Below are 27,939 nucleotides of genomic sequence, written 5' to 3' on the forward strand. Positions count from 1 at the left end.
ATTAATTCACATTGTTACACAGCCATCCTGTTTTTGTCTGATTGTAATCAAAAATTGAATAATTCAATGATATGGAAAATTACTTTGTATCGGTATCGCCCAGAACTAATGTAAAGTATCCAAACAGAAGAATAAGTGTTTTATTACATTTTATTATAAGTGTAGATAGAACATGTTAAAACAAAAATTAACCATATATTAACAGTAATTTAGCAAATAGATTAAAAATGGCTTTGAGAAAATAATAGAACTGTAAATTATATAATATAGGTTACCTCAGCAGTTAAATTATGAGCCTTTGTAAACCTTCTTGAAATGCTTCTAATATCATTTATATACAACAACATATAGTGATAACTATGGTTATTGCAGGACGCGGCAATCTATATGGGAATATAGATTTTTAGGCCAGGAGTTTACAAACTACGGCCCGCGTGTAAGTGCGGCCCGCTGACGTCTTCAAATTGGCCCGGGAAAAGTCATGAGTTTATCAAGTAATCTTGCCCGCAGGGAGACTGTATTCATTTTAAAAGTCGAATGACTTTATTGCTGCTATTATCACTATCTAGTGGACAACATGAGTTTTTCCCATCTTTAATTACAGACTTAGACAAACTTTATTGTTCCACAAGGGAAAGTGTTTCCAAAAAAAAAAAAAAAAGCATAAAGTAGGTCCAGAGTTTTATTGTCCCGTGTTGCACAGTGCACATATTGGTGAAAAGTGGGTAAAATTGAGTCCAAAGAAGCATCATTAAAGTCACCCGAAATGAGAACGAGGGCATCGGGGTGTTTGGTCTGTTGCCTAACAACAGCAGCATGAATGGTGTATGATCATGATTATGATCAGAATGGAACCTTATTTGACCCAATGCAAACAGCCTTCCCGAGTCATGGTGCAAAAAAAAAAATCCAACCAACACAAATTGTCAACAGAACTTTGTGGATATTATACAAAAATGTTCTTTCACCATAAAAAATTCTAAATTACACCCATTTTTACGGAGCCCCTAAAGGGACAGGGGGGAATTTATTTTTGATATAATTTTTTTTTTTTTTTTTTTTTTTTTTTTTTAGACATTAACTGTATCTCGTGCGCACGAGAAAGTTTCTCGTGCGCACGAGAATTTTTTTATAAAATTATAAAAAATAAAAAATAATTTATGTTTTTTTTTTTTTAGACATGTATCTCGTGCGCACGAGAAAGTTTCTCGTGCGCACGGGGGGAGTATGGTTGCAAAGCTGAAACTTAAAGGAATTGACGGAAGGGCACCACCAGGAGTGGAGCCTGCGGCTTAATTTGACACAACACGGGGAACCCTACCTGGCCCGGACACGGAAAGGATTGACAGATTGATGGAGAAAGTTTCTCGTGTGCACGAGATACATGTCTAAAAAAAATGTTTTTTTTTTGTTTTTTTTAATAATTTTATAAAAAGTTTCTCGTGCGCATGAGATACATGTCTAAAAAAAATGTTTGTTTTTTTTGTTTTTTTTAATAATTTTATAAAAAGTTTCTCGTGCGCATGAGATACATGTCTAAAAAAAAATGTTTAATTATACTTTTTTTTTTAAATTTTAATAATTTTATAAAAAGTTTCTCGAGATACTTGTCTAAAAACAAATAAATAAAATTTTTTTTTTTTAAATTCCCCCATGTCCGTTTAGGGGCTCCGTACATTTTAATCCATTGCAATGCACGGTTGGGAGAATGACAATGTTTGGGGCATTTCAGCTGCTAAATATTTCTGATTGATTGCAAAACGTTAAGGAGGTCATCACGTAAGTAAACAAGATCGGAGTCGAACTTTCACTTACTCTTAATATCCGATGGTATTAATTATATATCCATATATTATATCAGCTTCACATGCAGTCGGATTTCAACCCTCGACCAAGTTTTTTTGCCCCAAAGTCAAAAAGTTTGGACACCCCTGTTTTTGGGCCATATCGCCCATCCCTAATGTTGGATCAACCAAAGGGGTGGTTTTTGTTTTTTTCCATAAAGTGTTCCATCCCTATGATAATCCATCAGGCAACATTCCTTGGTGAATGGAAAAACATCTTACCATTAATTTCTTAGGTTACCGTCCAACGTGCAGATAGCAATGTAAGCGCCAGTACAGATAGAGCAGCAGTATAGTTCTACATCTCCAATTTTCTTCTCCTTGTTGATACCAAACCATATTCCACTTGCCAAGATCCTGCATGCATATGTTGCAGTAAATCTAAACCGTGTTGACAAATGCTCTGAACATGTGAGATGATATATATTATCTGATATCTTTACATCTGACATGTCAGTAACAGCTGCTGGGGTGGTGGACTTTTTAGCTGACGTAACGTCTGGGCCCCCTGTCACCATGTCCCCTGTCCCCTTTGTGTTCAAGGTTTGGACAGGATCAAACTCATCAACCTGGCGTACCTGCTGGGAAGCGACTACACGGAGGGCGTGCCCGGGGTGGGTTATGTGACCGGCATGGAAATACTGAATGAGTTCCCAGGCCCTGGACTGGAACCACTCACAGAGTTCAGGTGTGTTTCAGAGTTCACATCAACAGGCACTCACAAAATTGAGCAAACACTAATTAACAGCAGTATTGGGACACCAGCACTACATTACATAGCTTGGGAGAGACTGCACAACATGTGGGACTCAAAGAGGGCCCAGTCAGTTCGAGATCAGGTCCATCAAGGTCAGACCTGCTTTTTATGGGTGTTGTCATGCTGGGACAGACAAGGGTCTTCTACTAAAGTTGGAAGCATAGATGCAACACGTCCAAAATAGAATGATTCCTATAATAATATCTTCCTTTTGTCCATTAATGTATGAATCTAATTATCTATATTCAATTCTAACAACTGAGAATATGCACAGCTACTATTATTATAATTAATATTATTATTATTATTATTAGTGTTATTAATATTATTATTATCATTGTCATTATTAGTATTAGTATTATTTTTGTTAGTAGTATTGTTATTATTATTAGTAATATTAGTAGTAGTATTATTAGTATTATTATTAGTAGTAGTAGTATTGGTATTATTAGTAGTAGCATTATTAGTATTATTATTAGTAGTAGTATTATTAGTATTATTATTATTAGTAGTATTACTAGTATTATTATTAGTATTATTGCATTTCATTATTCGTCCATTGCAAATCGCACTGTGAAGTTTGGGCCTTCACTCTTTTGCAGATTACATTTTTTTTTTTTACATATTCTACAGTAGGGGAGGGATTCATATGATCTGGGTGGATATCGCATGAGAGGATGAGGGGTTTAATCATTTTGCAATGCAGTCTGCTGAAAATGGTGGAAAGCGCCGCTATACATTGCAACTGACACTGTGGTCAAATTTGGAATTGCCGCCAAAACACATTTTAAGATGTTCAACATTGTACTGCCGAAGTGGATAATGCACCCACCGCAGTTTGTCACGTTTCATGTGTCAGGTAAACCGCGACAAAGGGGACCATATGAATCCCCTTCCTCCTGTATGTGTTTTTGGCCTAAATTAAGATATCGCTAGCTGGCAGCATGTGCCAAGAATTGCTTAGCGCTCTAGTTGCCAGCTAGCAATTAGCGCACTAGTTGCCGGCTAGAAATTTGCACTTTTGTTGCCAGCTAGCGAATTTTAGCACACGCCGCCAGCTTGCAATTAGCGCCGTACTTGCCAGATAGCGCTCTAGTTAGCAGCTAGCGATTAGCACGCCAGTTTCCAACTAGCAATCAGCGGCACAGTCTACCAGCTGACGATTAGAGCACTAGTTGCCAGTTAGCAATTAGCGTTGTAGTTGCAGATAGTGACCAACACACTGGTTGTCAGCTTGCGATTAGCGCTCCAGTTTCCAGAGTTGTAGTTGTCAGCTAGCGATTAGCCGTGCTATCCATCCATCCATCCATTTTCTACCGCTTATTCCCTTCGGGGTCGCGGGGGTGCTGGAGCCTATCTCAGCTACAATCGGGCGGAAGGCGGGGTACACCCTGGACAAGTCGCCACCTCATCTTAGAATAGCATTATAAGAAGGTACTTTTAGAACGAGTTAAATAAACAATACAAGATAAGTAAGTAGTTGGTCCTTGCTTTATCCTTTCATCAGTTTGGGGGTTTTTGGCCTGGCAAACATTAAAGACCCCTGACTTATAATGAATAATTATTAAAAAAAAAATTGTCTTTGATGCGCCTGAAAGAGTGGCAGCACATCACAGTAGCTCCTTTGAATTCCTTCATTTTACTTTATTTGTTGGTATTATTCTCAACTTTTTTTGCTTTTTTTTAATCACTTATCTTTTCCATAGACCGCTAATTATGGTTCTTTGGGCGCTATTGTGTGTTTTCATTACTTTTCTTTTTCTTTTCGGGCCGTTTTGTGTTTGGCTTTGAACAGTTGAGCAGTTTTGTTTACACACCGAGGAGCTGTTTGCGCTCTCCTTGTCGGCGCTATGGCGATGGCGGCCGGACGTTACCGAGGAAGTATAGAAAAAACGCCGGGGATGCTGTGCCGGCACAAAGATGAAGGAGCGAATTTTTTTCTAAAGGAACAAAATCCCTTGTGGATCAATAAAGTTTGTCTAAGTCTAAGTCTAAAACCCACCTACCACAGTCAGCAGCCAATTAGCAGTGGTAAACAAGGGGTTACAGTATTATCCATGAATGAATTGTTTATATGTTTTCATTATATAGATATATTTTAATGTATATATTTACATCCAACAGCTGTACTGAACACACAGACAAATAACTGTAATATTAGCTGTGATGTCATTGTTTGAATATCCATCCATCCATCCATCTTTCTTCTTCCGCTTAGCCGAGGTCGGGTCTCGGGGGCAGCAGCCTAAGCAGGGAAGCCCAGACTTTCCTCTCCCCAGCCACTTCGTCCAGCTCCTCCCGGGGGATCCCGACGCATTCCCAGTCTCAGTGGCCTCCTACCGGTCGGACGTGCCCTAAACACCTCCCGAGGGAGGCGTTCGGGTGGCATCCTGACCAGATGCCCAAACCACCTCATCTGGCTCCTCTCGATGTGGAGGAGCAGTGGCTTTACTTTGAGCTCCCCCCGGATGGCAGAGCTTCTCACCCTATCTCTAAGGGAGAGCCCCGCCACCCGGCGGAGGAAACTCATTTCGGCCGCCTGTACCCGAGATCTTGTCCTTTCGGTCATAACCCAAAGCTCATGACCATAGGTAAGGATGGGAACGTAGATCGACCGGTAAATTGAGAGCTTTGCCTTCCGGCTCAGCTCCTTCTTCACCACAACGGATCGATACAGCGTCCGCATTACTGAAGACGTCGCACCGATCCGCCTGTCGATCTCACGATCCACTTTTCCCTCACTCGTGAACAAGACTCCGAGGTACTTGAACTCCTCCACTTGGGGCAGGGTCTCCTCCCCAACCCGGAGATGGCACTCCACCCTTTTCCGGGCGAGAACCATGGACTCGGACTTGGAGGTGCTGATTCTCATCCCAGTCGCTTCACACTCGGCTGCGAACCGATCCAGTGAGAGCTGAAGATCCTGGCCAGATGAAGCCATCAGGACCACATCGTCCGCAAAAAGCAGAGACCTAATCCTGCAGCCACCAAACCGGATCCCCTCAACGCCTTGACTGCGCCTAGAAATTCTGTCCATAAAAGTTATGAACAGAATCGGTGACAAAGGGCAGCCTTGGCGGAGTCCATCCAGAAAAGAATACTTGTTTCTAAATTATCACAAAAACTTTTGTCTTCTGGTGAGAAGACAAAAGCTGTCTTTGAAACCTACCAAGAGTAAGGCTGGTAAAACTCCACTGTGTACGGGGGGGGGAAGCAAGATGAAGGTGTCCCTGTGTTCTTTCACGTATGGTAATCAACAGAAAGGTATTGTTCTCACCCAAGGACTTCAAAGCGGAAAGAAGACAGAATCTGCCCAATTTCCAGACGACCTCTTTTTGGCCCTCCTTTTTGAACTGGTTTACCTAACGTCTTTTTGAACTATTTTACAAACTCTTTTGAACTGACCTTTTCTGTGAATTGTTTACGACCTTTTCTGTGAACGTTTTGCGACCTTTGTCCTTTGGAAACAGCGGTGGCCATGTGGTCGGGGAGGGTCCAAAATAAAAGAAGGAGGCGTACAATCTTTTGGCAGAGCGTGCTGAGATACTGTACAAGGGAACAGTGTACAGACGACTCTCCTCAATATTGAGTCCAAATTGAATTCTGTCTCTGTTTAATTCTTTGCCTCTTGTCTTGTTTAATAGATGTCATCAGTGTTTGAACCTGACAGTCATAATGTTACTTTGTGTCGGCAGCAAGTGGTGGTCGGAGGCTCAAGAGAAAAAGCGTTTGACCGCCAATCCTCGCGACACCAAAGTGAAGAAGAAGCTGAGGGAGCTCAAACTTCAGCCTGGCTTCCCAAACCCTGCGGTGGCTCAGGCGTACCTGCAGCCCGCCATCGACCAATCGGACGGCTCCTTCAGCTGGGGGCGCCCGCAACTGGACATGATCAAAGAATATCCTTCCATGTTCTTGATGGAATAACCGCAGGAGAATATCGTCGGTGTGCACTTTCCTTGACTCAGTCTACTTTCTGCCAAACTCGTTTTGGTTGGAGCGCTCAAAAAACCACCGAGACTCTTCAGCCCGTGATCAAGCAGCTCAACACTCAGCAGGTGACTTTCATTTTCTTTTTGACCTCAACAACTTTAACCACAGCTCAGTTTTGTTACGCCCCACTTTTAGGAATTTACGATATGGACGAAAAATGTTGATGTCCAAGCCCAACGAGTCCCACGTCTTGCTATGTGCTTTTTTAAATGAATATAAGCCAAGTTGGGGCCAAAGAAAGTTGCGAGTGTGAGCACTTTGATAAAGATGGTTAAAAACGTAATACTGAAATTAGGGCTGTCAAGCCATTAACATACTTAATTGAGATTAATCACACTTGCCCGTAGTTAACTCGTAATTAACCGTGATGAATAAAGATATCGTTTTTTATTAATTATTTTTAATAAGTAGGGATTTTTCAATCAGTGTTTGATGCTTCCGATTCCGATTCTGATTTTCCATGAGTGAGATTGGCAGATATCAATACATGAATGAAGGTATAGTTTTTTATTAATTATTTTTAATAAGTAGGGATTTTTCAATCGGTGTTTGATGCTTCCAATTCCGATTCTCCATGGGTGAGATTGGCTGATATCAATACCGATATCACTTTTATAACCGTATTTTCTGCACTATTAGCCGCACCTAAAAACCACAAATTTACTCAAAAGCTGACAGTGCGGCTTTTAACCCGGTGCCCTTTATATATGGATAAATATTAAGATTCATTTTCATAAAGTTTCGGTCTCGCAACTTCGGTAAACAGCCGCCATCTTTTTTCCCGGTAGAACAGGAAGCGCTTCTTCTTCTACGCAAGCAACCGCCAAGGTAAGCACCCGCCCCCATAGAACAGGAAGCGCTTCTTCTTCTACTGTAAGCAACCACCCGCCCGCGTAGAAGAAGAAAAAGCGCGCGGATATCACCGTACGTTTCATTTCCTTTGTGTGTTTACATCTGTAAAGACCACAAAATGGCTCCTACTAAGCGTCAGGGATCCGGTTCATGAAAAGACGCAATCTCTCCATCCGCACACGGATTACTATTTCACAGCAACTGATATTCCTGTGAACCGCACTGTGGATACAACGGGAGCACGTACGGTGAATATTCGCACCACAGGGAATGAGAAGTCATCCTTCACTGTGGTTCTAGCTTGCCATGCTAATGGCCAGAAACTTCCACCCATGGTGATATTCAAAAGGAAGACCTTGCCAAAAGAGACCTTTCCAGCCGGCGTCATCATAAAAGCTAACTCGAAGGGATGGATGAAGAAAAGATGAGCGAGTGGTTAAGGTAAGTTTAAGTTTACGCGAAGAGGCCGGGTGGCTTTTTTCACGCAGCTCTGTCCATGTTGCTATACGTATGTTTGTGATTGCACATTTGCGTACATTTTGGGAGTGAACAGAGTTGTTAGAACGCTGGTTTTTAATATATTATTAAAGTTTGATTGACCTATCTGACTGTTTTTTTGACATTCCTTTAGCGCAGTTAGATGCGGCTTACAACACGGGGCGGCTTATAGGTGGACAAAGTTTTGAAATATGCCGTTCATTGAAGGCGCGGCTTATAACCCAGGGCGCCTTATGGTGCGGAAAATACGGTAACATATGTATTTTAAAAGAAGGAGGGTCCTGATCCATTATTGATATTGGATATCAGATCGGGAAAAAAAAAAAAAACAGGTATTGAATTATATCTTCCTGAATCTCACGTGTTCCGATACACAAAGTCCTGTCATGCTTTTTACTTGTAAAATTGTTATCAGATGTCTGTCCGATATCAGCCAAAAAAATCAAGTATTGAATAATATTGGCCTTAATCTCAAGTGCTTTGATACAAGCACTTCTGCAGCGCTTTTACTTGTGGTATTGATATCGGACATTGGTCCGGTATCTACAAAAAGGAAGTATCGGACGATATCGGCTTGCATCTAAAATCTCAGAAATAATCTCCGATACATGCACTAATCGATTTAATCTAATAATATTTGCAACCCGAACTACTACTACTACTAGGGCTGTCCCGGTCTGATATCAGCAAAAAAACCAAGTATTGTATCTGATGATATCGGCTTGCATCTAAAATGTCCGATACAAGCAGTCCAGCGGAGTGTTTCCTTGTGCAAAGCTGGACATCTTCCAATAAGCACACCGTTTATTCTGTTTTAGTCAAGTCATTTACAAAAGTTAGGCTATAGGCTACTAGGAACTAGCAGCTACACAACAGGGAAGCACACAATAGCACACAAGCTAGACATACGTTATAGTCATTGCACAATATTGCGGTCTAAAATCCGTCAATTTAAACAAGTATCAAATAATTATAATTGCATATTACTTACGCAGACAAAGTCGCCAAGGCTGAAGCGTGTTAGAACGTAACAAACATGTTGCCAAAAACACATTGCCACTCCACTTCAATTTAAAGACAGCGTAAGTCCATTTCAGATGGTGAATAATAAATAGATTAGGGTTTTTCATAACTACTTGATCAAACCTTTTCTAACATTCCACACCACGAAATAATAAAGGAACGTGCGATTCCTGTTGATATTGTATGGTATCAATATTGATACCGTATTGGAGGTGAAAATTGTTACCTCGAGTAAAAAGTGAAAAATAAATATCAGATGTAACTGTTGACAGTTTAGGGAATAGCGTTAAATACCACTAAAATGTTAAATATTTTAATTTATTTTCGTCAAAAGGTTCAGAGAATCTGGAGAAATCACTGCATGTAGGCGGTACTGCATCAAAAGGTGACATCCGTATGTAAAGGATATCACCACATGGGCTCAGGAACGCTTCAGAAAACCACTCTCAGTAACTACAGTTCGTCGCTACATCTGCAAGTGCAAGTCAAAACTCTACTATGCAAAGCCAATGCCATTTATCAACAACACCCAGAAACGCCGCCCGAGCTCATCTAAGATGGACTGATGCAAAGTGGAAAAGTGTTCTGCGTTCTGACGAGTCCACATTTCGAATTGTTTTTGGAAACTGCGGATGTCGTGGAAAAAAAACCATCAGGATTGTTACAGGCGCAATGTTCAAAAGCCAGCATCTGTGATGGTATGGGGGTGTATTAGTGCCCAAGGCATGGGTAACTTACACATCTGTGAAGGCGCCATTAATGCTGAAAGGTACATACAGGTTTTGGAGCAACATATGTTGCCATCCAAGCAACGTTATCATGGACGCCCCTGCTTATTTCAGCAAGACAATGCCAAAGCCACGTGTTACAACAGCATGGCTTCATAGTAAAAGAGTGCAGGTACTACACTGGCACTGAAACCCCGGACTGTTGAACAACTTAAGCTGTACTTCAAGCAAGAATGGGAAATAATTCCTCTTCACAAATGTGTCTCCTCAGTTCCCAAGCGTTTACTGAGTGTCGTTAAAAGGAAAGGCCATGTAACACAGTGGTAAAAATGCCCCTGTGACAACTTTTTTGCAACGTGTTGCTGCCATTAAATTCTAAGTTAATGATTATTTGCAAAAAAAATAAAAATCCTCAGTTGGAACATTAAATATATTGTCTTTGCAGTCTATTCAATTGAATATAAGTTGAAAAGGATTTGCAAATCATTGTATTCTGTTTTTATTTACAAATTCCATCATCCCTACTCTGTTGTGGTGTAGACCCAGCTGAGGATCGACTCCTTCTTCCGCATGGAGCAACAGGAGAAGCAGGCCGTCCAAAGCCAGCGACTCCGCCGTGCCATCACCTGCATGAAGAGGAAGGAGAGAGGGGAGGAGGAAGACGACGAAGAAGCAATCGTGTCTCCGTCCAAACCCAAGAAGGGCAAGACCGCGGAGCAGAAGAAAGGTGACGATGGTGATGGATGTGTGGTCAGAGGAGGGTTCTTAAGTTCACAAGGAAGTGAAGAAACTGGGCTTGTGAGCGACTCCACTCAGGACCGCTCCAGGGTTACAAAGATAGTACCGCAGAACACGAGTAGGAGGAGTCACAGCAGCTCCGGCGAGGACAGCGACGACGACAATTACGCGCGGGTTGCTATGGTTACGGCACGATCCGTGTTTAAGGCGAACGTGAGAGGACGTGGCGCAAAAAGCAAGAGAGGGAGAGGAAGGGGAAAGAAAAACTAAAAACAGGATTATTTTTTTCTTTTTTACTTTTAGTAGTTTATTTTAAACATGTCAAAAAACAAATAATAATAATAAAAGGAAAAATAACACTCAGGGCTGTTAACACTTTAATCAGGAACATTGCATTAATCATGTATAAATACTGATTATATACTTCTTTACCGCTGATGGTTACTTAAACGTCGGTGCAAAGATGAGTGACTTTTTTGCTCCCCGTTCCTGAATGACATTCTCACAATAAAATTGCATTTCTGTCAAAATATTGTTTTTATTTACCGGTATTTATTTAAATTATGCATGCAAGGAATTCACTGCGATTAATCACAACTAATCAAAATGTAAAACTTCAAAATGTCCTCCAACAAGCACACCATTTCTTCTATTTTAGTCAAGTCATTTACAAAAGGCTTCTAGGAGCTTAGCAGCTACACAACAGCTAAGCACGCAATAGCACACAAGCTTGACGTACGTGGTAATAATTGATCAATATTGCAGTGTAAAACGGCACATTTGTCAATAGAAATAAGTCCCAAAGGTAGAAATGTATTAAAAAAATGCCCAGTAACAAACGTGTCCGCATCATTCAACTTTCTGCATCGTTAGCTTAACTTCATGAATCATTGTGATCACTGGGTGTTGTCAAAAACAAATTACTACTCTCAATTTGACTTAAAGACAGCATAAGTCCATTATGTATGGTTAACAATAAATAGGCTAGTATTTTTAGTTTTATTTATATAAAAATGGTGAATAATAGTTGTTCAAGTAAGAAAATATTTGACGCTGGGGTTTATACCTGCAAAATTTGCAAAAAAGCTAACATGCTGAAGTTAGCATGCTAACAGGTAGCATTCGTCAAATAACAAAATTTTTGACGCTGAGGTGTATACCAGCAAATAAAGCAAAAAGGCCAGAATGCTAACAGGTAGCATTCGTCAAATAACATTTTTGACGCTGAGGTGTATACCAGCAAAAATAGCAAAAAAAGCTAGCATGCTAACAGGTAGCATTCGTCAAATAACAACATTTTTGACGCTGAGGTGTATACCAGCAAATAAAGCAAAAAGGCCAGAATGCTAACAGGTAGCATTCGTCAAATAACATTTTTGACGCTGAGGTGTATACCAGCAAAAATAGCAAAAAAGCTAGCATGCTAACAGGTAGCATTCGTCAAATAACAACATTTTTGACGCTGAGGTGTATACCAGCAAATAAAGCAAAAAGGCCAGAATGCTAACAGGTAGCATTCGTCAAATAACATTTTTGACGCTGAGGTGTATACCAGCAAAAATAGCAAAAAAAGCTAGCATGCTAACAGGTAGCATTCGTCAAGTAACAAAATAGTTGAAGCTCAAGTGCATACCTGTAAAATTTGTAAAAAAGCTACCATGCTAATGTTAGCATACTAACAGGTAGCATTCGTCAAGTAAGAAAATACTTGACGCCGAGGTGCATACCTGTAAAATTAGTAATAAAAAAAAAAAGCTAGCATGCAAACGTTAGCATACTAACAGCTAGCATTCGTCAAGTAAGAAAATAGTTGACGCTGGGGTTTATACCTGCAAAACTTGCAAAAAAGTTAACATGCTGAAGTTAGCATGCTAACAGGCAGCGTTCGTCGAATAACATTTTTGACGCTGAGGTGTATACCAGCAAAAAAGCTAGCATGCTAACAGGTAGCATTTGTCAAGTAACAAAATATTTGACGCTGAAGTGTATACCTTAAAAATTTGCCCCAAAAAAAGCTAGCATGCTGATGTTCGCAAGCTAACAGGTAGCATTTGTCAAGTAACAAAATATTTGACGCTGAAATTTATACCTTTTAAAAAATTTGCACAAAAAAAAGCTAGCATGCTGATGTTCGCAAGCTAACACGTAGCATTTGTCAAGTAACAAAATATTTGATGTTGAGGTGTATACCAGTAAAAAAGCTAGCATGCTAATAGGTAGCATTCATCAAGTAACAAAATATTTGACGCTGAGCTGCATACCTGTAAAATTAGTGAAAAAGCTAGCATAATAACAGGTAGCATTTGTCAAGTAACAAAATATTTGACGCTGAAGTGTATACCTTTTAAAAAATTTGCAAAAAAAAAAAAAAAAAAAAAAAGCTAGCATGCTGATGTTCGCATGCTAATAGGTAGCATTCATCAAGTAACAAAATATTTGACGCTGAGCTGCATACCTGTAAAATTAGTGAAAAAGCTAGCATAGTAACAGGTAGCATTTGTGAAGTAACAAAATATTTGACGCTGAAGTTTATACCTTTTAAAAAATTTGCACACAAAAAAGCTAGCATGCTGATGTTCGCAAGCTAACAGGTAGCATTTGTCAAGTAACAAAATATTTGACGCTGAAATTTATACCTTTTAAAAAATTTGCACAAAAAAAAGCTAGCATGCTGATGTTCGCAAGCTAACACGTAGCATTTGTCAAGTAACAAAATATTTGATGTTGAGGTGTATACCAGTAAAAAAGCTAGCATGCTAATAGGTAGCATTCATCAAGTAACAAAATATTTGACGCTGAGCTGCATACCTTTAAAATTAGTGAAAAAGCTAGCATAATAACAGGTAGCATTTGTCAAGTAACAAAATACTTGATGTTGAGGTGTATACCGGCAAAAAAGCTAGCATGCTAATACGTAGCATTCATCAAGTAACAAAATATTTGACGCTGAGCTGCATACCTTTAAAATTAGTGAAAAAGCTAGCATAATAACAGGTAGCATTTGTCAAGTAACAAAATATTTGACGCTGAAGTGTATACCTTTTAAAAATTTGAACAAAAAAAAAGCTAGCATGCTGATGTTCGCATGCTAATAGGTAGCATTCATCAAGTAACAAAATATTTGACGCTGAGGTGCATACCTGTAAAATTAGTGAAAAAGCTAGCATAACAGGTAGCATTTGTCAAGTAACAAAATATTTGACGCTGAAGTGTATACCTTTTAAAAAATTTGCACACAAAAAAAAGCTAGCATGCTGATGTTCGCAAGCTAACAGGTAGCATTTGTAAAGTAACAAAATATTTGATGCTAAGATGTATACCTGGAAAAATTAGCAAAAAACAAGCTAGCATGCTAACAGGTAGCATTCGTCAGGTAACAAAATACCTGCAAAAAAGCTAGCATGCTAATATTAGAATGCTAACGATCGTGCCGTGGGCCGTTAAAAAAATGAACCACGGGCCGCACTTTGGAGAGCCCTGGTCTAGAGTTTCACATCGTCTTTATTTAAAACCACAAAGGTGTCTTGTTTAGTGCTTGCTGAGTTGTCGCACCAGGCAGCTGTCTCTGCCGCTCAGAACCTTCCGGAGCCTTTGGAGAGCATGAAATTCACGCTGCAGGCCAGCCCAGATATTTGGACAAGAAGTTGGGAAATGCTGGATTCGGGGGCACTGCTCTTTGTAACCTAAAACCGGGCCAATCGTTGCCGGAGATCTGAACCCAGATCGACCGTAATCCCAGAAGACTTTACCGTGACCAGAAACGGAAAAGATCCGCGGGCTTTCGTGCTTTCTCCCGTGTTTTGGACATGGAGACTGGGCAACCTGAGAACCGACCCGAGACTGGAGACGAAGGTGAGGATCGTTTTTCCAAAATGTTTTGGTAGAGAGTAATTCATAACAAAGTTACGTAAGTGTGATGATTGTGTGTGTGTGGAGAAATGTAGCACATGTTTAAATCCTAAAGTGGTCTCGGCATGGGGTCTCCCGACCGTCCCTGCTGCATAACTCAGGTCGTGTGTCACCCGTGGCAGCGAGTACTGACACATAGCATCGGCCTGAGGTGGGATTATAAACACAAACAGCAGGATGAAGAGAGGAATGACAGGAAGGTATGAGATCAACCTGTTAGGAGGTGAGGGATTCTTCAACGTTTTCTAAGACGAGGACCCCCAACTTGATGGATAGATGGAGCCGGGGGCCCCTACTTATATATCCTGTTTGAAATTGTGTTTTTAAATAAACTGCTCCAAAAGGCACCTTGTTAGTGTGCGATGCTAAGCTATTCAAATAATACATGTGTAGCGCCGCTAATAGTTAGCTGGCAACTAGCACGCTACAAACTATATATCCACAATGTACATACACTTTCAACATATTCGACAATTTTACACATCCATCAGCTTGAGCAAATTATGACTTTAACAAAACATGTCAAGGAAAGAAAATTAAAGCTGATACAAACAAAGTATCAAAAATAATAATAAACAATATGATAAAATACAAAATTCAAAAAGACAAAAAAAAAGGGCTATTTAAATCACTTACATTTTTTCAATAAAGATATCCATTTAAGGGCTAGTCCGCGTACGCGTGAACAGAGTCCGCGTACGTAATATATCAATTTAAGGGCTTTTGTCCTATTAACCTTTTTCCAAGATTTAATTGATCATTTGAAACCATTAAGTCAATTAGAAAATGTAGGTTTTACTTTCAGAAATTGACATTTATGTACAAAAAAATTTAACTCGCAGCATAATAATTTTGACAAACAGAGCCCGCGTTTGCGCAAACGCAGTCCGCGTACGTAAGATATCGATTTAAGGGCTTTTGTACTTTTAACCATTTTCAAAGATTTAATGATAATTTGAAACCATTAAGCCAATTAGAAAATGTAGGTTTTACTTTCAGAAATTGACATTTATGTACAAAAAATTTAGCTTGTAGCATAATAATGTTGACAGAGTCCGCGTTCGCGCGAATAAGGTCTGCGTTTGCGCGAACAGAGTCCGCGTTTGCGCGAACAGAGTCCGCGTATGCGCGAACAGAGTCCACGAATGCGCGAACAGAGTCCGCATTTGCGCGAACAGAGTCCGCGTACGCGCGAACAGAGTCCGCGTACGCGCGAATAGAGTCCGCGTACGCGCGAATAGAGTCTGTGTTGTACATAAATTGACATTTATGTACAAACAATTTAGCTTGTAGCATAATAATGTTGACAAACAGAGTCCGCGTTCGCGCGAACAGAGTCCGCGTACGGGCGAACAGAGTCCGCGTACGGGCGGACAGAGTCCGCGTACGGGCGGACAGAGTCCGCGTACGGGCGAACAGAGTCCGCGTACGGGCGAACAGAGTCCGCGTACGGGCGAACAGAGTCCGCGTACGGGCGAACAGAGTCCGCGTACGGGCGAACAGAGTCCGCGTACGGGCGAACAGAGTCCGCGTACGGGCGAACAGAGTCCGCGTACGGGCGGACAGAGTCCGCGTACGGGCGGACAGAGTCCGCGTACGGGCGGACAGAGTCCGCGTACGGGCGGACAGAGTCCGCGTACGGGCGGACAGAGTGCGCGTACGGGCGGACAGAGTCCGCGTACGCGCGGACAGAGTCCGCGTACGCGCGGACAGAGTCCGCGTACGCGCGGACAGAGTCCGCGTACGCGCGAACAGAGTCCGCGTACGCGCGAACAGAGTCCGCGTACGTGCGAACAGAGTCTGTGTTCGCGCGTACTTTTAACCATTTTACGAGATTTTATTGATAATTTGAAAGCATTAAGCCAATTAGAAAATGTAGGTTTTACTTTCAAAAATTGACACTTATGCACAAAAAGTGTAGCTTGCAGCAAAATAATGTTGACGAACAGAGTCCGCGTTTGCGCGAACAGAGTCCGCGTACGTGCGAACAGACTCCCCGTACGTGCGAACAGAGTCTGCGTTTGCGCGAACAGAGTCCGCGTTCACGTGTACTTTTAACCATTTTCCGAGATTTTATTGATAATTTGAAACCATTAAGCCAATTAGAAAATGTAGGTTTTACTTTCAAAAATTGACATTTATGTACAAAAAGTGTAGCTTGCAGCATAATAATGTTGACAAACAAGCTAGCTACAAACATATACATATACATATACAAACAAAATTCAAAAAGACAAAAAAAAAGGGCTATTTAAATCACTTACATTTTTTCAATAAAGATATCCATTTAAGGGCTTTTGTACTATTAACCTTTTTCCAAGATTTCATTGATAATTTGAAACCATTAAGTCAATTAGAAAATGTAGGTTTTACTTTCAGAAATTGACATTTATGTACAAAAAATTTAACTCGCAGCATAATAATTTTGACAGAGCCCGCGTACGCGCGAACACAGTCCGCGTACGTAAGATATCGATTTAAGGGCTTTTGTACTTTTAACCATTTTCCAAGATTTAATGATAATTTGAAACCATTAAGCCAATTAGAAAATGTAGGTTTTACTTTCAGAAATTGACATTTATGTACAAAAAATTTAGCTTGTAGCATAATAATGTTGACAGAGTCCGCGTTCGCGCGAATAAGGTCTGCGTTTGCGCGAACAGAGTCCGCGTTTGCGCAAACAGAGTCCGCGTATGCGCGAACAGAGTCCACGAATGCGCGAACAGAGTCCGCATTTGCGCGAACAGAGTCCGCGTACGCACGAACAGAGTCCGCGTACGCGCGAATAGAGTCCGCGTACGCGCGAATAGAGTCTGTGTTGTACATAAATTGACATTTATGTACAAACAATTTAGCTTGTAGCATAATAATGTTGACAAACAGAGTCCGCGTTCGCGCGAATAAGGTCTGCGTTTGCACGAACAGAGTCCGCTTTTGTGCGAACAGAGTCCACATATGCGCGAACAGAGTCCACGAATGCGGGAACAGAGTCCGCGTACGGGCGAACATAGTCCGCGTACGGGCGAACAGAGTCCGCGTACGGGCGAACAGAGTCCGCGTACGGGCGGACAGAGTCCGCGTACGGGCGGACAGAGTCCGCGTACGGGCGGACAGAGTCCGCGTACGGGCGGACAGAGTCCGCGTACGGGCGGACAGAGTCCGCGTACGGGCGGACAGAGTCCGCCCGTACGCGCGAACAGAGTCCGCGTACGTGCGAACAGAGTCTGTGTTCGCGCGTACTTTTAACCATTTTCCGAGATTTTATTGATAATTTGAAAGCATTAAGCCAATTAGAAAATGTAGGTTTTACTTTCAAAAATTGACATTTATGCACAAAAAGTGTAGCTTGCAGCATAATAATGTTGACGAACAGAGTCCGCGTTTGCGCGAACAGAGTCCGCGTACGTGCGAACAGACTCCCCGTACGTGCGAACAGAGTCTGCGTTTGCGCGAACAGAGTCCGCGTTCACGTGTACTTTTAACCATTTTCCGAGATTTTATTGATAATTTGAAACCATTAAGCCAATTAGAAAATGTAGGTTTTACTTTCAAAAATGGACATTTATGTACAAAAAGTGTAGCTTGCAGCATAATAATGTTGACAAACAAGCTAGCTACAAACATATATCCACAATGTACATAAAAGTCAAGGCACTTTCAACATATTTGACAATTTTACACATCCATCAGCTTGAGCAAATTATGACTTTAACAAAACATGTCAAGGAAAGAAAATACAAGCTGATACAAACGGAGTATCACAAATAATAATAAACAATAATAATAAACAATATGATAAAATATAAAATTCAAAAAGACAAAGAAAGGGCTATTTAAATCACTTTAAATTTGTTTAATAAAATATACATTTAAGGGCTTTTGTACTTTTAACCATTTTCCAAGATTTAATGATAATTTGAAACCATTAAGCCAATTAGAAAATGTATGTTTTACTTTCAGAAATTGACATTTATGTACAAAAAATTTAGCTTGTAGCATAATAATGTTGACAAACAGAGTCCGCGTTCGCGCGAATAAGGTCCGCGTACGCGCGAACAGAGTCCGCGTACGCGCGAACAGAGTCCGCGTACGTGTGAACAGAGTCTGCGTTCGCGCGAACAGAGTCCGCGTTCACACGTACTTTTAACCATTTTCCGAGATTTTACTGATAATTTGACACCATTAAGCCAATTAGAAAATGTAGGTTTGACTTTCAAAAATTGACATTTCTGTACAAAAAGTGTAGCTTGCAGCATAATAATGTTGACGAACGTAGTCCGCGTATGGGCGAACAGAGTCCGCGTACGGGCGAACAGAGTCCGCGTACGGGCGAACAGAGTCCGCGTACGGGCGAACAGAGTCCGCGTTGGCGCGAACAGAGTCCGCGTTGGCGCGAACAGAGTCCGCGTTGGCGCGAACAGAGTCCGCGTTGGCGCGAACAGAGTCCGCGTTGGCGCGAACAGAGTCCGCGTTGGCGCGAACAGAGTCCGCGTTGGCGCGAACAGAGTCCACGTTCGCACGAACAGAGTCCTCGTATGCGTGAACGGAGTCCACGTACGTCTGATATCAATTTAAGGGCTTTTGTACTTTTAACCATTTTCCAAGATTTAATGATAATTTGAAACCATTAAGCCAATTAGAAAACGTAGGTTTTACTTTCAGAAATTGACATTATGTACAAAAAATTTAGCTTGTAGCATAATAATGTTGATAAGGTCTGCGTTTGTGTGAACAGAGTCCGCGTTTGCGCGAACAGAGTCCACGTATGCGCGAACAGAGTCAGCGAATGCGCGAACAGAGTCCGCATTTGCGCGAACAGAGTCCGCGTACGCGCGAACAGAGTCCGCGTACGCGCGAACAGAGTCCGCGTACGCGCGAACAGAGTCCGCGTACGCGCGAACAGAGTCCGCGTACGCGCGAACAGAGTCCGCGTACGCGCGAACAGAGTCCGCGTACGCGCGAACAGAGTCCGCGTACGCGCGAACAGAGTCCGCGTACGCGCGAACAGAGTCCGCGTACGTGCGAACAGAGTCCGCGTTCACGCGTACTTTTCACCATTTTCCGAGATTTTATTGATGATTTGAAACCATTGAGCCAATTAGAAAATGTAGGTTTGACTTTCAAAAATTGACATTTATGTACAAAAAGTGTAGCTTGCAGCATAATAATGTTGACGAACATAGTCCGCGTACGCGCGAACATAGTCCACGTACGCGTGAACATAGTCCGCGTACGGGCGAACAGAGTCCGCGTACGGGCGAACAGAGTCCGCGTACGGGCGAACAGAGTCCGCGTACGGGCGAACAGAGTCCGCGTACGGGCGAACAGAGTCCGCGTACGGGCGAACAGAGTCCGCGTACGGGCGAACAGAGTCCGCGTACGGGCGAACAGAGTCCGCGTACGCGCTAACAGAGTCCGCATACGGGCGAACAGTCTGTCACTTTTAACCATTTTCCGGGATTTTATTGATCATTTGAAACCATTGAGCCAATTAGAAAATGTAGGTTTTACTTTCAAAAATTTACATTTATGTACAAAAAGTGTAACTTGCAGCATAATAATGTTGACAAACAAGAGTCCGCGTTTGCGTGAACAGAGTCCGCGTACGTAAGATATCAATTTAAGGGCTTTTATACTTTTAACCATTTTCCAAGATTTAAATGATAATTTGAAACCATTAAGTTAAAGTTAAAGTACCAATGATCTTCACACACACACACACACTAGGTGTGGTGAAATTTGTCCTCTGCATTTGACCCATCCCCTTGTTCACCCCCTGGGAGGTGAGGGGAGCAGTGGGCAGCAGCGGTGCTGCGCCCGGGATTTTTGGTGATTTAACCCCCAATTCCAACCCTTGATGCTGAGTGCCTAGCAGGGAGGTAATGGGTCCCATTTTTACAGTCTTTGGTATGACTCGGCTGGGGTTCGAACGCACGACCTACCGATCTCAGGGAGGACACTCTAACCACTAGACCACTGAGCAGGCCAATTAGAGAATATAGGTTTTCCTTTCGCAAACGGCTTGTTTGGGACGATTTAGAATATATTCAAATTTTTGGCACTTATGGGGATCCAAATCCACAAAAAGGGGTCGTGGTCATGAAGTTGGATAATTCAAATTAATCCATGTGATGAAATAACAACTGATTCTTTCAATGCTGGATCCAAGCGGGTGCTGCTGCGGATGCAGAACTGGCCAAAGCCATCATGGCGCGCCAGTTCCACCCTTCTGTCCTGGGCCCAGAGCCTTGGGAAGGTTACATCTTCTCCGACCTGGAGATCCGAATTAAAGAATCCACAGACCTCTACGGAGCTGTTCTCTGGCCCTCCGTATGTGTGCGCCGATCCTTAGTCTCTCCATTGTTTGCAGTGAAGCAGCTGCTGTTTTAAGACTCTATGACCCCCCAGGCGATGGTGCTGTGTCACTTCCTGGAGACCAACTGTGACACGTACAACTTGATGGACAAGAACCTGATCGAACTTGGTGCAGGAACTGGTCTCGTCTCCATTGTTTCCAGTCTACTAGGTAGAGGATCTTGCAGTAGTCAATACCTATGAATTTCTACAATTCTCAATACTTTTTTTAAACCACGATTTTAAAAAAATTAATAAAAGATTAATTTTATGCATTTTTTTAATTCCCGAATTTTATTAAGAAGTGTTTCTGCGTTTAAGTAGGGAGTCTGTAAAGTCCGGGTTCACTCACAGTCTGTGTTTACGCCAACAGAGTTTACGCGTGCAAACAGTCAAATTTCGCAAATATGGAGCCTGCAATCGCGCAAACAGAGTTGATGTTTGCGCAAACAAAATCCGCACTCGCGCTATTGAAGTCTGCGTTATTGCAAACAGAGTCTGCGTTCTTGCAAACAGAGTCTGCGTTCTTGCAAACAGAGTCCGAGTTCTTGCGAACAGAGTCCGCGTTCTTGCGAACAGAGTCCGCGTTCTTGCGAACAGAGTCCGCGTTCTAGCGAACAGAGTCCGCGTTTCTGCGAACAGAGTCCGCGTTCTTGCGAACAGGGTCCGCGTTCTTGCGAGCAGAGTCCGCGTTCTTGCGAACAGAGTCCGCGTTCTTGCGAACAGAGTCCGCGTTCTTGCGAGCAGAGTCCGCGTTCCTGCGAGCAGAGTCCGCGTTCTTGCTAGCAGAGTCCGCGTTCTTGCGAGCAGAGTCCGCGTTCTTGCGAACAGAGTCTGCGTTTGCACGAACACTTGAATTTCACAAATAGGGAGTCTGTAAAGTCTATGTTACAGTCTGTGTTTACGCCAACAGTTTACACGCACAGAGTCCGCGTTCTTGCGAACAGAGTCCACGTTCTTGCGAACAGAGTCCGCGTTCTTGCGAACAGAGTCCGCGTTCTTGCGAACAGAGTCCGCGTTCTTGCGAACAGAGTCCGCGTTCTTGCGAACAGAGTCCGCGTTCTTGCGAACAGAGTCCGCGTTCTTGCGAACAGAGTCCGCGTTCGCGCGAACAGAGTCTGCGTTTGCACGAACACTTGAATTTCACAAATAGGGAGTCTGTAAAGTCTATGTTACTCTCTTTGTTTACGCGAACAGTTTACACGTACAAAGTCTGTGTTTGCGCAAACAGTCGAATTTTGCAAATATGGAGCCTGCAATCGCACAAACAGAGTTTGCGTTTGCGCAAACAAAATCTGCGTTTGCGTTAACGAAGTCTGTGCGCGCAGACAGAGTAAGCATTCGCATAGAGTCCACGTTCTTGCAAACAGAAGCCGCGTTTGTGCAAACAGAATCCGCGCAAACAGAGTTGGCATCTGCACAAACAAAATCTGCGGCCGTGCTAACAAGAGTCTGCACGTGCAGACAAAGTCTGCATTCGCTTAAACTGACTACGCGTCCGCGTGAATACAGTCCACGTTTGTGCAAACAGTGTTCGTGTTTGTGCAAACAGAATCTGAATTTGCGCAAAGAGTCCAATTTCGCAGAAATAAAGTCCGGGTTTGCACAGAGTCTGCGTTTACGTGAACAGAGTTGCAGTTCACACAAACTAAATCTACGGTTGCGCAGACAGAGTCCACACACGCAGACAGATTCCGCGTTTGCGCAAACAGTCGAATTCCGCTGAAATAAAGTCCGGGTTTGCTCAGTCTGCGTTTACGCAAACCGCGCAAACAGGGTCCGCGTTCACGCAAAGAAAATCTGTGCGTGCAGACGGATTCCGCATTCGCGTAAATTGAGTCCGCGTTCCGTGAATCGAGTCCACATTCGTGCAAACAGTCGAATTTCGCAAACAGGAAGTCTGCATTCGTGCAAACAGAGTCCGCGTTTGCGCAAACAGTCGAATTTCTCAGAAATAAAGTCCAGGTTTGCACACAGTCTGCGTTCACTCAAAAGTTGCAGTTCGCGCAAGGCAAAATCCGCGGCCGTGTTAACAGAGTCTGCGCGTGCAGACGGAGTCCACATTTGCGCAAACAGTCAAATTTTACAGAAATAAAGTCCAGATGCGCTCTGAGTCTGCGTTTACGCAAACAGAGTTAGCGTTTGCGTAAACAGTCGAATTTCGCAAATATGAACTCCACATTTGCGCAAACAAAGTTGGTCTTCACACAAATGTTTTTAATTTTGCAGGAGTACACCTCAATGTCTAATATTTTGTTACTTGACAAATGCTACCTGTTAGCATGCTAACGTTATTGTGCTAGCTAATTTTGCAGGTCCCTCAAAAAAGTTGTTACTTGACAAATGTTTTCTTTTAGCATGCTAACGTTAGCGTGCTAGCTTTTTTTATAGCTAATTTTGTAGGAATACACCTGTCCTATTTGAGTACTTGATGCATGCTAACCCAGTCCAACGTTTGTTGGAACTTCAAGTCTAATCTTGTTGGCCTTTATTCATTCCAATTACCGTATTTTTCGAACTATAAGTTGCAGTTTTTTTCATAGTTTGGCCGGGCTCCAGTGCGATTTATATGTTTTTTTCCTTCTTTATTATGCATTTTCGGCGGGTGCGACTTATACTCCGGTGCGACTTATACTCCGAAAAATACGGTAATCAAAATGTCATTTTTCTTTTGTATGTGCTAAGGTGCAAAAGTCACGTCCACTGATCTCCCAGATGTTCTTGGCAACCTCCAATGCAACATCTCCCGCAACACAAAAGGACGATGTAAATATACGCCTCTGGTAGGTCTGAAAGTTCTTAATAAAATGCATACCACAGTTTAACACTGGAACGCCCAAAAGGCAGCCAATTGGCTGAATTCCCTTTTTTTGGAGGAAAAAAGTTTTGAGGAAAATTTGTCATACAATATTTTTTATGAATTTTCTGACAATAAAACATTACAAGACAAAATTATATAATTTTAGAAGATTGTTATGAAATAAAATATGTTATGAAAAAAAGTCAATTTTGTTTTTTTACAATAAAAGTTAGTAATATTGTGAGAAAAATAATTGTCAGGCTATTTTGAGGATTTTTTTAAATATCAAAAAAGATGCTATTTTAAAAGATTAAAGTGAAGTATACTGTGAAATTTAGTCAAATGCAATATTGTGAGAAAAAAGTTATTTTACAAGAATTGTGTAGAATTATTTTAAGCAGAAAATATATGAAGAAAAAAGAAAAGTATGCCATTTTCTCTGATTATAGTCAAAGACATACATTTTTAGAAAATACGTTGCAATATTGTGAGGAAAAGTTTTTCACATGAGAATTTTAAGGATTATTCTGAGAATTTTTTATTTTTTATTTTACAAGACACAATTATGTAATTTAACAAGATTAAAGTCAAACATGTGATGAAAAAAGTCAATTTTGTTTTTACAAAAAAAGTTGTCACTGTCAAAGAATTATGTCAGACTATTTTGAGAATTAAAAAAAAATAGCAGGAAAAAATTATGCTATTTTAAAAGATTAAAGTGAAATAGACTTTGAAAAAACTTTTTTTTTTTTAGTCAAATGTAATAGTGTGAGAAAAAGTTATTTTGCAAAAATGATGTGCAAATATTTTAAGGAAAAAAAAAAATATATATATATATATATATATATATATATATATATATATATATATATATATATAAGAACATTATGCCATTAAAGTCAAATACATAGTTAAAAAATTAATATATTTTTTTAGAAAATAAATTGCAATATTGTGAGAAAAAGTTTTCTCACGAGAATTTTTAGGATTATTCTGAGAATGTTTTATTTTCCAAGACAAAATTATGTAATTTTACAAGATTAAAGTAAAATATATTATGAAAAAAGTCAGTTTTGTTTTTACAAAAGAAGTTAGTAATATTGTGAGAAAAAAATTGTCATTGTCAAATAATTATGTCAGACTATTTTGAGAATTTTAAAAAATTGCAAAAACAAATTATGCTATTTTAAAAGAAATATACTTTGGAAAAAAACGTGTTTTTTTTTAGTCATATGCAATGTTGTGAGAAAAAGTTATTTTTTCTGTAGAAATATTTTAAGGAAAATATATTTAAAAAAAGAAACAAGTATGCCATTTTGTATTATTAAAGTCAAATACATTGTGAAAAAATCATGGTTTTTTTAGAAAATATTGTGAGGAAAAGTTTTCATACGAGAATATTTAGGATTATTCTGAGAATGTTTTATTTTTTATTTTACAAGACAAAATTATGTAATTGTACAGGATTAAAGTCAAATATGTTATGAAAACAAGTCTATTATCTAGTCAAAAGCAATATTGTGAGAAAAAAGTTATTTTACAAGAATTGTGTAGAAATATTTTAAGGTAAAAAAAAAAATTTTTTAAAGAAAAGAATGCCATTTTGTATGATTGAAGTCAAATACATTATGAAAAAAGTAATATATTTTTTTTAGAAAATATTGTGAGGAAAAGTTTTCACACAAGAATTTTTAGGATTACTCTGAGAATATTTTATTTTACAAGACAAAATTAAGTAGATTTACAAGATTAAAGTCAACTATATTATGAAAATGTTTTTTAGAACAAAGTCAGTAATAGTGTGAGAAAAAGTTGTCTTTGTAAAAGAATTATGCATTGTAGAAATATTTTGAGAAGAATGTTTAAATTTTCCGAGAAAATGTATGCTATTTTGCATGAATAAAAAAAATTACAAAAATATTGTGGGGAAAAAAGTTTTTTTGTAAAAAAAAAAAGAAAAAAAGTTAGTTATGTTGTGTGGGGGAAAAAGTTTTCATTCTACAGCAATACTGTAGGCATATTTTGAGAAAAAACTATCAGATAATGATGTTAAACTAAAAAAATGTGTGAGTTTTGCACTTGAATGTGGACTACAAAAGAAACAGTATTTTTAATCAGATCGGATATATTTATTGCTAATATTACCTACAGCAACACAAGAACTCTCAGTAGCAGCAACATACCCCTCCCCCGAATCTGAGCATTCGAGTGGTCCACAACATTCCGATGTAATGGCTGCATTTACAACAGAAGGTGGTTAATCCTCGGCTGTTGAGTGGTAAATTTGACACTAACAGCCTTCGGGCTGCCTGCTGGGAATTGCAGGGGGAGTAAGAAAACCCTGCAACATTGAACGGTGGCCTAAATGTGCTTGGCAGGTGACAGAACTGGTGTGGGGCCCAGACGTGGAGCAGAGGTTCCCCCACAGCACGCACTACTTCGACTACATCCTGGCCGCAGACGTGGTGTACGCCCACCCCTACCTGGAGCAGCTGCTGGACACCTTCACTCACCTGTGCCAGGGGAACACACAGATCCTGTGGGCCATGCGTTTCCGCCTGGACGCAGAGAACAGTTTTGTGGAGCGCTTCCGAGAACGCTTCCACCTGGAGGAGCTGTACGACCTCCCCAGTCTCAGCATCAAACTGTACCGAGCCTGGAGGAAGGAGGAGGGCAGGTCTGTGGCTTTTTAAACTCTTTACTTTCTACTATTTCAAATGTGGACTCTGTTCTACTGTAACACTTTGCAACAGCATGTTGGACATTCTACCCGCCCTATTTTGTTGGACAGTCAGAAGTCAAGTCTTCCATTAAACAGGTCACAGGTAAACGTTACAGCGTTGGTCTCAGTCCCGCAGAACTCTTGTGGATTGTGTGTTAAGCGGGTGTGTCCACAGAAAAGAGGCCTGAATACAAAAAAATATTCACTCTCTTTATAAAAAAAGGAGCAGACAAGTCCCATCGATCAAAGAGCAATTATTTTAATGACCACTTTTTACTTGAGTACTACTTTTGGTTGGTCTTTTTCTGTGTGTTTCTGTTTAGTTTTCTTCCTATTTCTGCTTTTATTTGCATGTATGATGACACAAAATGTTGGCTGTAGTCTAAATTGTGGTGATGGGTAAAAATGACACCTCAGTGAGGGTTTGGCACACTTACTGGCTGTATTGACACGGCCCTGATACTGTGGCGCTGTTTCTCAACGGCGCCATCTGCTGGATTACTGCTGTTTATATGTATATTTATATATATATACTGTGTGTGTGCATGTGTGTATACATATATATGTGTATATATATATATATATATATATATATATATATATATATATATATATATATATATATATATATATATATAGTCCGTGTGTGCATATATACAGGTAAAAGCCAGTAAATTAGAATATTTTGAAAAACTTGATTTATTTCAGTAATTGCATTCAAAAGGTGTAACTTGTACATTATATTTATTCATTGCACACAGACTGATGCATTCAAATGTTTATTTCATTTAATTTTGATGATTTGAAGTGGCAACAAATGAAAATCCAAAATTCCGTGTGTCACAAAATTAGAATATTACTTAAGGCTAATACAAAAAAGGGATTTTTAGAAATGTTGGCCAACTGAAAAGTATGAAAATGAAAAATATGAGCATGTACAATACTCAATACTTGGTTGGAGCTCCTTTTGCCTCAATTACTGCGTTAATGCGGCGTGGCATGGAGTCGATGAGTTTCTGGCACTGCTCAGGTGTTATGAGAGCCCAGGTTGCTCTGATAGTGGCCTTCAACTCTTCTGCGTTTTTGGGTCTGGCATTCTGCATCTTCCTTTTCACAATACCCCACAGATTTTCTATGGGGCTAAGGTCAGGGGAGTTGGCGGGCCAATTTAGAACAGAAATACCATGGTCCGTAAACCAGGCACGGGTAGATTTTGCGCTGTGTGCAGGCGCCAAGTCCTGTTGGAACTTGAAATCTCCATCTCCATAGAGCAGGTCAGCAGCAGTAAGCATGAAGTGCTCTAAAACTTGCTGGTAGACGGCTGCGTTGACCCTGGATCTCAGGAAACAGAGTGGACCGACACCAGCAGATGACATGGCACCCCAAACCATCACCCAACCATGCAAATTTTGCATTTCCTTTGAAAATCGAGGTCCCAGAGTCTGGAGGAAGACAGGAGAGGCACAGGATCCACGTTGCCTGAAGTCTAGTGTAAAGTTTCCACCATCAGTGATGGTTTGGGGTGCCATGTCATCTCCTAACCCTAACCCTAACCCAAGTGGAGGAGTTCAAGTACCTCGGAGTCTTGTTCACGAGTGAGGGAAGAGTGGATCGTGAGATCGACAGGCGGATCGGTGCGGCGTCTTCAGTAATGCGGACGCTGTATCGATCCGTTGTGGTGAAGAAGGAGCTGAGCCGGAAGGCAAAGCTCTCAATTTACCGGT

The 27,939-nt window shown here is 40.9% G+C and overlaps 2 protein-coding genes across 3 annotated transcripts in view; both read left to right on the plus strand.

Annotated features, from left to right (window-relative positions):
- Positions 1-10,960, plus strand: part of ercc5 (excision repair cross-complementation group 5) — a 40,590-nt gene extending 29,630 nt beyond the window's left edge. The window contains exons 12-15 of the mRNA XM_072914796.1: positions 2,388-2,532; positions 6,297-6,497; positions 6,572-6,656; positions 10,233-10,960. Coding sequence (XP_072770897.1) covers positions 2,388-2,532; positions 6,297-6,497; positions 6,572-6,656; positions 10,233-10,700 — 899 coding nt within the window. The 3' untranslated portion in view covers positions 10,701-10,960. The remainder of the gene's footprint in view (positions 1-2,387; positions 2,533-6,296; positions 6,498-6,571; positions 6,657-10,232) is intronic.
- Positions 10,961-13,920: 2,960 nt separating this feature from the next.
- Positions 13,921-26,671, plus strand: mettl21e (methyltransferase like 21e). 2 transcript variants are annotated; one of them, XM_061975341.2, is made up of 5 exons: positions 13,921-14,539; positions 20,509-20,669; positions 20,748-20,865; positions 23,379-23,476; positions 25,872-26,671. In XM_061975341.2, the coding sequence occupies exons 2-5, from the start codon at positions 20,547-20,549 to the stop codon at positions 26,184-26,186; spliced, it is 654 nt and encodes a 217-aa protein (XP_061831325.2). In that variant the 5' UTR covers positions 13,921-14,539; positions 20,509-20,546; the 3' UTR covers positions 26,187-26,671. The 2 variants fall into 2 exon arrangements, with proteins under 2 accessions (XP_061831325.2, XP_061831324.2); XM_061975340.2 differs by having other exon boundaries at positions 13,921-14,282.
- Positions 26,672-27,939: the final 1,268 nt, after the last annotated feature.

This window comes from Nerophis lumbriciformis, linkage group LG15 (genome assembly GCF_033978685.3).
Source record: "Nerophis lumbriciformis linkage group LG15, RoL_Nlum_v2.1, whole genome shotgun sequence".
Taxonomy (NCBI): Eukaryota; Metazoa; Chordata; class Actinopteri; order Syngnathiformes; family Syngnathidae; genus Nerophis; species Nerophis lumbriciformis.

Bases quoted from the DNA above. Each gene is read 5' to 3' on its own strand.
- mettl21e (XM_061975340.2), top strand. From the start codon at position 14,237: ATGGAGACTGGGCAACCTGAGAACCGACCCGAGACTGGAGACGAAG. The intron at 20,866-23,378 runs GTAGAGGATCTT...GTATGTGCTAAG, and splicing joins CATTGTTTCCAGTCTACTAG to GTGCAAAAGTCACGTCCACT. The intron at 23,477-25,871 runs GTAGGTCTGAAA...TGTGCTTGGCAG, and splicing joins GATGTAAATATACGCCTCTG to GTGACAGAACTGGTGTGGGG.